The following is a 9,729-nucleotide window of genomic DNA, read 5'->3' on the forward strand; positions in this document are numbered from 1 at the left end:
TGGTGATGGAAAGAAGAAGAAAATTTCATATTCGTCCCCATATTATCAAATAAATGCTCTCCAGAATAGACTGGTAATTCTGGCAAGGATACCGAGGGATTAAAAGCCAACGACCCCCAAGTTTGAAACAAGAGAGTTTCCCAAAACTCAGAAGAGGGGATTTCAGCCTCAGAAGCCGAGGGAAAACCAGATACAAAAGCTCTATAAGGGAAGACCACAGTTTATCCTTGAACAGATTGAAACTTTCAGGAAAGAGGGTAAATGCTTCAGATGCGGCAAAGAGGCAACTCTGAAGCGACGGGGACCACACAAGTCAATGGCAGGAGGAATTCCTGACATACTGGGTCATGTTTCAAACCTAGAGGAACGAGAATTGTTGCTATCATGGGGCAAAGTCAGAGACCAGCAAGCGTTGATTTTATTTGATCCGAGGGCTACTGATAACTTTATATCAGAGGATCTAACCCTGAGGCTTAGCCCTGAGGTTGGGAATAAAGATGGAGGAGTTGGGCAAGGCTTTGGATGCCGACCAGATGTTCTGTGGGAAGCCTATGCCAGTCACTCCCTTGATAGGGAAGCTTCGTCTTCATGTATAGAGTTATGTGGATCAAGAAGACTTCTTCATTTCTCCATTGAAACATCATGATGCAGTCTTGGGTATGCCTTGGTTCCATCGCAAGGCAGTGAAGTTGACTCAACCTATACATAGGGGCAAAGTACATCATGTGGTTGCTAGGAATAGAGGGGAAACTATTCCCATTGTATCAAATAGTTCTGTTGGAAAAGAAATAAAGTCTGCAGTTTCAGCTTACATAGTTTTTGTAAAAGAGAGAGATATGGAAATGCATGCTGAAATAAGTGAGATAGATCAGAATAAATTTCGGTTTCTTGAAATTTTTAAAGATTGTTTTTCTGACGCTTTGTCAGGGGAGTTACCCCCTGAGAGACTTGAGGATCATGGCATAGAACTCATTCTTGGCAATGAGCCACCCAATAGGCCCCCATACAGAGTTAGTGCAACTTAGCGAGAGGAGATTATGAGTTAGGTGTAGGACTTGTTGTCCAAGGGGCTGATTCAGCCGAGTTCTTCTCCTTTCTACTCCCCTGTACTCTTGGTATAGAAGAAAGATGGTTCATTTCGTATGTGTGTCGATTATCGTGCTCTTAATAAAATGACCATCAAGAATAGATTCCCTATTCCGCACATTGATGATGTGCTGGATTAGTTAAATGGGGCTTCAGTTTTTAGTAGGATAGACTTAAAGAGTGGTTATCACCAAGTGAGGATATAGCCTTAGGATGTGCATAAGACAGCGTTCCGCACTACTTTTAGGTTATATGAATATCTGGTGATGCCTTTTGGATTGACTAATTCCCCCACTACTTTCAATAGGACGATGGATCGTATCTTCCGACCCTACATACAATTCACTAGTACCTTCTTTGATGACATTATTGTCTTTTCTAAGTCCAAAGAAGAGCACAAGGAACATCTTGCTATAGTGTTTCAAGAGCTGAGAAATCATCAGCTCTCTGCAAACAGTAAGAAAAGTGAATTCTTTCTAGAAGAGATCCATTACTTGGGGCATATAATATCCAAAGATGGGATACGTCTGGATCCGGCAAAGATCCGAGATAGAGCTGAAAACTGTGCATGAAGTTTGTAGTTTCCTAGGCCTGTGTTCTTATTACAGAAGATTTATCAGGCATTTTGCGGACATAGATAGCCGCTCCACTCCACGATCTTACTAAGAAAAATGCAGCTTTTAGATGGGGAATTCCACAAAAGACAACATTCACCACACTCAAAGAGAGGCTGACCACAGAGCCAATCTTGATAGTTCCAGATTTGTATCAGCCACATTTGATGTGGATTGTGATGCTTGTGGGGAATGTGTTGGGACTGCATTGCATCAGAATGGTCATGTAGTGGCCTATGAGAGCAAGAGACTCCGAGATGCAAAGAGATATCTGGGAATCTATGAGAAAGAGTTGCTGGCTGTAATTCATGCCATTTATACATGGAAGCATTATCTTTTGGGTGCAGATTGTATTGTTAAAATAGATCACCAAAGTTTGAGATATTTTTTGACTCAGGCAAAATTCTCCGAGAAGCATATGAAATGGGCAAATATGCTATCAATGTATCATTTTCAGATTGTCCATACTCCCTGAGTTCAGAACAGAGTGGCAGATGCCTGGTCCTGAAGACCCTAGGTCAACAATGTGACTATTGCTTATCATCAGGGACCTGGAAGACATGAGGGAGCAATATGCTAATGATGTAGATTTTGGTGAGATTTTACAGCAAATGCAAGAGGGGCAGTTCACTGGTCACTATTCCCTGAAAGATGGGTATCTAATGAAAGATGGCTGCCTATGCATCACCCAAGAGATGAGGAAAAAGATTTTGGAAAAATGCCATCCACCTCCCTATGCTGGGCATAGAGGAATTACAGCAACAACTCAAGCACTAGAGAGGTATTTCTTTTGGCCAGGGATGCGAAAAGATATACATCAGTTTGTTACTGAATGCCTTACGTGTCAAAAAGTAAAGTATGATAGACGGAAGACACCTGGCCTACTTATGCCTCTTCCCGTGCCTCAGGCACTGTGGGAAAGTATTGCAATGGACTTCATTTTTGATTTGCCAAGATCAAAATCAGGGAATGATGGGATTTGGACTATCATTGATAGATTCAACAAGCAAGCTCATTTCATTCCGGTTTGTAAAACCATAAAGGCAGATCATATGGCTAAGCTTTTCATGGCACAGATCTTTCAGCACCCTGGTATGCCTAAGTTAAAAGCATAAACCCACAAGGTTGCCAAAGCATCAACAACTGTATTGCCCCTTTCCTGGCTGCTGTAAAAAGCACTGAGAATGCACCTGTTTCCCTTTTCTGAGCACAAAGGCATGCATTTCTTTAAATGTGCAAAATCTCTAATTTTTCTGCTTTTTCTATTGATTTTCTGACAGAGAAAGTATTGATAGTGTACCTTTTGACAGGTGAAAATTGACAGGAAAAACTGTCTTTTTCTTTTTCTTTTTTTGACAGTAACTGGATGAGTAACCAACTGGTTACACTAATAAAACTGACTTTCTCTAATCTGGTTAGTTGAGTAGGCCAGTTGGTCTGTAACTAAACCTATAACCAGAGTAACTGAACCAAACTGCAATTTGGTTAGTTGGGCCAATCTGGTCTGGTTAGTTGTATCTGTCTGGTTAACTGTAACCATGGTTCACTAATCTGGGTTGTACTAACCATAGGTCAACCACCTCAACTGACACATCAGCAATCTGTCACGTCATCTCTACATGTGGGTCTGCCACGTCATCTAACACGTGTCAAAATAACACATCAGCACTGTTCTGTGCACTGCCAGGTGTCGTAAGTGCCACATCAGCACCTGGGCAAGCCTATGCCACGTGTACTAGCTGGCACCCTGGCCATGTCAGCATTTTGACCATAATTAACACAAATGAAAAACTCTTTAACTATGATCAATAAATGGTCAACTTATGCTGCGTCTTAGGATATGTACATTGTGGTGACAGAAAGTATTTCAAATATACCCGAGAGGCACCTTTGGACATATTTCAACTGTATCTAGGAAGGTAAGATTGCATAGCATATCAAAAACGTCCAATTTCTGACAATTTTAGGCCCCATGACACAAGGCCCCTAGTGTTCTTACTAATCAAATGCAGACTTGTTTAACAATAGAAAGCAGTAGACAACTCCCACCTCCAAAACAAAGGGAAAAAAGCATATGGCAGAAATTCCAGTCATTAAAAGCCTAAGTTGATTCCTAAATTTTAATAGGAAGTGTAAATCACGTGCACAGTCCTTGGTTTTGCACTGGCACATGCAGGACAAGAGAGACCTCTTCTACAGTAGCATACCAATTAGAAAAGTTACCAATACAAACTCATTATGACAATATATTTAAATAGACTGCATCACTGTTTTCCTTCGAGAACACCAACCGTTATTGGACTTGTGAAAGTACAAACTACTTATCTTCATTAGCCAACCCTTGTGAATACAATGTCGCTGCCTACACTGGAGAAAAACTAGAGAGCATTGAAATACAAAAGAAAAGAGATGAAAGTATTGATTTAGCTTTTCAAACAAGTAAAACTCACAAGACTACAATGTAGCTGCACTGGAGAAACATAATGGGACAGAGCATTGAAAACAACAAAAGAGAAAATATAACATCTCGATTAAAAAAGCCACAGGTCTTCAATGCTGCCACCTCCCCTTGAGAAGGCTCTGGATTGTACTTAACAGTACAAGACCATTCTGACTATGCATATCGGATTTCATCAGTGACTCATATAGATAATCTTCACACATTCAACGCCTTGGATGTTTGTATACTGCTGTTCTGAGACGGATGAAACAAAGAGCCAATGCGATAGTAATAATAGCCTGCTCTGATCGAAATCCGCAGGATGTGCTGCAAAAAATCTGCAAATATCATTTGTATCTTCCAATTCTTGGACTCACATAGTACCCACCTTATGGCTACCAATGTGACCTCAAACTTTTACCAAATAGCAGAATTTAGCTCCGTTTTTAACTTGTCATCCCTCCTCAACAACTGACTGCTCAATAGAAACTATGGTTCACTTGCCTCCAAATCCCTTCCAGACTCATGAGGAGCCCTTGGAGAGTTTTCTGGAGTTTTCAAATCTACAGGAGGATCCCCTTTATGAGTATCGACAGCTTCCCTAAAACCTGTTGCTGCAAGACTGTCCTTCAGCTTCACAGCATAAGTAGTCATGCCATTCTTTCCTTCCGCTGCACTGTTGACACATACAAATGTCACACCTCGACTGTCCATGCTGGTCATCTTCATATCAGGAAAAAGGCTAGCATTTAGAAGCAACCGGTAATTTCCTTTAGACCTCATTAACAGCCTTGACCTGCCACCAGCAGTTTCTGGTACATTTACCTTAATCTCGCCCTTCCCACGTTCCTTCCATGCACTCTCAGCAAACTCAAAAAGTGTAGCAGGGGCTGCAAAGACCACCTTCTCCTGTTCCTCGCCTGTCTCAACAGAAACCTCCTGAAATGGGAGAGGTCCTGTGGAGGATTGAACAGACGAAGAAACTGGAGTGACCGTACTCGTTGCACTGGATTGAGAACCGAACAACTGAAAAGTAATACCGTTACTGTTTCCAAATGCTGCGGAGGAAGTTGAGAACATCCCCTCACTGGCAGCCTGAAAAGCAGACGTTGATCCTGAACTTGACCCAGAACCGGAGCCCCAGCTTGGGCGAAATGATGCAAATCCAGTAGGAGTTCCAAAAGATAATGGTACGGTGCCAAAGGAGAAGGATGAAGTAGAAATGCCCGATCCAACAGATCCCAGTGAGTTTGTGAGGGCGTCCTTGTTAGAGGAGATGTGCTCTAACACAGAACTTATGCCCTTTTGGACGCTCTTATCCTCTAGCTTCTGATCAGTGGGATCTCCGATTTCCCCCTTGTCTCTACCATCTTCTTTAGCCTCTCCACCGTTCTCGTCATCAGCTGGATTCCCTGCTTGAACTTCAACCTTGACTTCCTCCCCGGTGGACACTGCACTTGCACCTCCAGCATCTGACTTTCCTTCCCTGTAATCACCTTCCACAACGCCGCCTTCTAATCTGCTATTAGATAGTTCTTGGGGCTTAACAACGTCACTACGAGAATCTTCTTCATTTTGAGGTACGTCTCCACTGTTCGAGTCTGTTTTTTCTTGATCCACAGCTGATGGCAAGGGGGCAGTCTCTCCATTACCCGGGGAGGGAGCAGGATGCGCTGCAGCAGGTTTGATCGGGGCGCATGAAGCGGGGGACGTATCCGCTACAGTGGAAGGAGGTACCAGTCGAATTCCAGCAAAAGGGTTAGGAGCAGAAGACGCAGGCGTGGAAGCGCGCCGTACTTTCACGATTCTGCGGGAAGCCAAGACCTCTTCAGAAGCCTTCTGAAAGGATCCACTCTCCCGCACGATTTCCTCCTCCGAATCAGAGCCATCATCCTTAGAGAGCTGCCGAGAAGCAGTTCTTTTCTTTGCTGGGGGGCCGTCATCTCCCATCTCAGACGGTAGAACTACTAAACGAGCAAGGCAAGGCTTGCAAAGAATAGGAAACTCAACAGAAAACGATGAATCTCAATGATGCAGCGCCGAAATCATAGTGAAGATGATTGCTTGAAGCTGTGGATCGTCCACTGCAGAGCTCGATCGTCCCAAGACTGCCAATAGAGTGAGCTCGATTGTCATAGCTGCAATTGAAGCCCGTACTGGCAGAGAAAAGAGAGAGCAGAGAGAGGAAAGCACAGAAAAATACCTGGGAGAGATGAAGAGTTGGAGATTGGAGGTCCTGGCTATGGCGGCACCGAAACCCTAAACACAGAAACGGGCTATGGCGTCTTGAGCTCCAGCCAAAACCCTAAATGCATCACGTAGGGTTTTACATTGCCTTCAGGCCTTTTACATTGGCCCAAGGCCCTTTCATAAGTTACACTCGGGGGTGCTGCTAGGTGGGGGTGGGGGTGCGCACTTGCATGTGCATGTGCGCACGTGCGTGCGTGCATAGTTGTGCTTGCATCCATCTGTGTGTATATACATGCGTGTGCCCATGCGTGACTCGTTGTGCCTGCATTTGTGCATCAGTGTGCTTGCATCCATCCATGCTTTTGCACGTGCGTGCTCTATGAATGTGCAATGCATGTGTGAGTGACTTCCATGCATGCACATATATACACTTGCACCCATCGCATTTTGCATGTATGTGAGCCTCCCATGGATGGAATACCCAAATGTGTCGAACTCTCCATTGTCGATACGCAAACATGAACACGAGCACTCCATACAAAAAAATACTACCCATAAGTGATCTAGTCCCACGAGAACAACTTTTACACCAACAAGTAGGTGAGTGGGACCATTTTGCAACATAAAAAGCATAATGTCCCCAACTATAAATGCATTTACAAAAGCCTTATTAGGCATCCATTGTATCTATTGTAGTCTTAGGTGTACCTATGCAATACTGCTATCATTTGGGCACATGAGGAATCCACTTGTAGAAATCCACATGAGGAATCCAACTTGTATAGAAATTGCTTTCTATTGCTCTTGTGACCTCAACTATTTTTTATTATGGAGCTCCATGATTCATTTGTGTGTGCAAAAGTGTGTGGGCATGCTCTCACATGTGCTCATGCACATCGATGTCATACACTATCTTAAGTTACTAAAGCCCTAGATATAAAATGCCCATGAGCATTTTAACCACTTAAGTGCAAGCATATGTCATAGTGTGCCTTTTTCTACCTAAGCTTGTGGATTTTGTCAATATGGATTAGCTTCACTCTCACTTCTAAATTGAAATTATTCCTTATCCTTGCAATCAAACATCTCAATGAGATTATTGGGCCTTCAAAGCGACACTTTTCTACCAAGGCGTGGATTGTGTTAAATTGTATATTCTCTCCTTTTCAATCTCCATCCCTCAAAATCCAAGAAATTCTCCTCTCACAATGTGGCATGCCAAATAATGTGTATGGTATGGATTGTGTTAAATGTTTATTCACTCTCTTTTAAAGTAATTCTACTCATTATTCATATCTCCCGAATATTCAATCTTATTTCTAGACCCACAAATTTAAAAATGAGAAAAATAATATCATAATGCAAAACACACCTCAACTCTCCACTTCCAACTTAATATAAACATTTTACTTTGTTTTTATAAAGGACTTGGGCTAGTATCTTCAAAAAGCCCCCCAAATTTAGATTGTCAAAAAAATATCGTCAGTCTATTGATTTAATTTCTGGTCCTTCATCCTTAATTGTAACATTTTATTTTGGGAGCGTCTTGGATACTTATTGGCTTTGTCTGCTCCTCATGCCATGTGACGGCGATATTTACATATTTGTCAATGGACCCAATGCAAGGGCTATTTCTACAAATCTAAGTGTGGACCGAATGGCACATGTATGGTAGTTTCATGCTACACATCTCCACACCTCAAACCAATACCATAATAATTGCATGACCCCACCTTAGCATGAAAATAGCAATGTGCACGGAGCTCCTCTCTTAAATAAAAACTTAAGTTTCCTTTCTAACCATGTTATTGTTCCCACCCATTCAACAAAGATGCCCACATAGCCTCTAATTGCGTACCTTGAACGCATAACATAAATTCCTATATGGAAATCCACAAATGTCCCCCTCAAGCTATAATCATTTGACTATCCACTCACATTATTAATGACAAAGCATTGCATAAGTTTCAACCTTTGTTTTAAAAGTTTATTGATTGTATTGAATATGCTCTCTCTCTCTCTCTCTCTCTCTCTCTCTCTCTCTCTCTCTCTCTCTCTCTCTCTCTCTCTCTCTCTCATGGTGTAGGACATTTTATTCAAAAAACAAAGGAACAAAACGATTAGCTGACAAAGCAGGAACATCTTGGTTAGGGGATTCCTATCAGCTATTGGTGGTAATCTAGTGTGGAGGCATTTTCGTGGAGTTTTCACTATCTTAGAATGCCAAGCATTTGGAAGCTGCACATGGGATATATCGGACCAAGAGTCCCTTTTGAATTCAATTTTGATTGAAGCTTTATTTGTTTGCTTTGGACTTTTAGTTAATTTGAGTTGCAGGTATTTCCCTAGCATAGGGAAAGGAATCTAATGTCATTTAGGGGTATATACCTATACAACACTTAGCTTTATGCAAATAGTAATTTTAGCTTTGGACAATCTTTGATGTTTAAAAAAACAAAATAAAGCAAGCCATTGGTGCATCTGGCTTATCTAGTTCTTGATTATGTTCCAATTTGGAATAGCAGTTTGTTCCGAAAAACTTCCTATTTCCTACATACGTGCTCATTGCTCAACCAGTTTTGGCTTTTCAATCTTCTCTCATGGTAGTCAAATCTTCTTGTTATATGTTTTTTAAGCTCAACTATCAAAGATGTGGACAAGGTCTTACTCATAGCATCCTAAAACAAGCATTAGAAATAAAGAAAGCCATTTTTGCTTCCACAAAGAGAGAGAGAGAGAGAGAGAGAGAGAGAGAGAGAGAGGGGGGGGGTGGGGGGGGAGGGAGTGAGGGAGCGAGCGCGAGAGAGAGAGAGAGAGAGAGAGAGAGATTTTCCCTTGTGGGTTTACGTTCACTACAATCGAGTTGTTAGTTCAACGAGCTTCGAGCTTCGAGCTTAAGTTGTCAAGGGGGACAAGCCTTATTAGAAGCTAGCAAAGAACCATAGTTTTGTTAAGAAACTATGTATTCTAGCTAGCTCTACATGGATCATAAACTAACGCTTCAGCTTTAGTAAATATTGCTTCTCATGGAAAGGGTTTGGAAACTAAGTAACTAACGCTTCAGCTTCAACTTCAGTGAATTGTTGCTTCTCATTGAAGGGTTTGGATACTCACCAAGTCCTTTGGTAGTTGACTACTTATCATTTGTATGTGCCTCTTTCATTGATTGATTTTGTTGTTCTGGGATGTTGATTAAGTATCCCTTAAATTATGTATTGCTTGATGAGGATGTTGATGCAATACTGGCTATGTTCTTGACACATTTGTATGATCACTTTCTATGTATTCTTTCATCATTTGGTCCAATTGAATTTAACTTGACGTTCACAAAGTAAGGCTTTCTAGTTAAGCTTAGCTTTGTATCTAGGTTTTGCAGAATGATTTTGAAGAAGACTTCTG

The 9,729-nt window shown here is 41.8% G+C and overlaps 1 protein-coding gene across 1 annotated transcript; it reads right to left on the minus strand.

Moving 5' to 3' along the window:
• Positions 1-4,196: 4,196 nt before the first annotated feature.
• On the minus strand, positions 4,197-6,484 carry LOC147894729 (nuclear pore complex protein NUP50B-like). The gene is made up of 2 exons (XM_087384947.1): positions 6,344-6,484; positions 4,197-6,248 (listed from the first exon to the last, which is right to left on the minus strand). Exon 2 carries the CDS (start codon positions 6,088-6,090, stop codon positions 4,630-4,632), a length of 1,461 nt encoding a protein of 486 aa, XP_087241073.1. The 5' UTR covers positions 6,091-6,248; positions 6,344-6,484; the 3' UTR covers positions 4,197-4,629.
• Between the last annotated feature and the right edge of the window lie 3,245 nt (positions 6,485-9,729).

Source organism: Dipteris shenzhenensis, chromosome 14 (genome assembly GCF_047967505.1).
Source record: "Dipteris shenzhenensis isolate YYH24624 ecotype China chromosome 14, Dip_SZ_1.0, whole genome shotgun sequence".
Lineage (NCBI taxonomy): Eukaryota > Viridiplantae > Streptophyta > Polypodiopsida > Gleicheniales > Dipteridaceae > Dipteris > Dipteris shenzhenensis.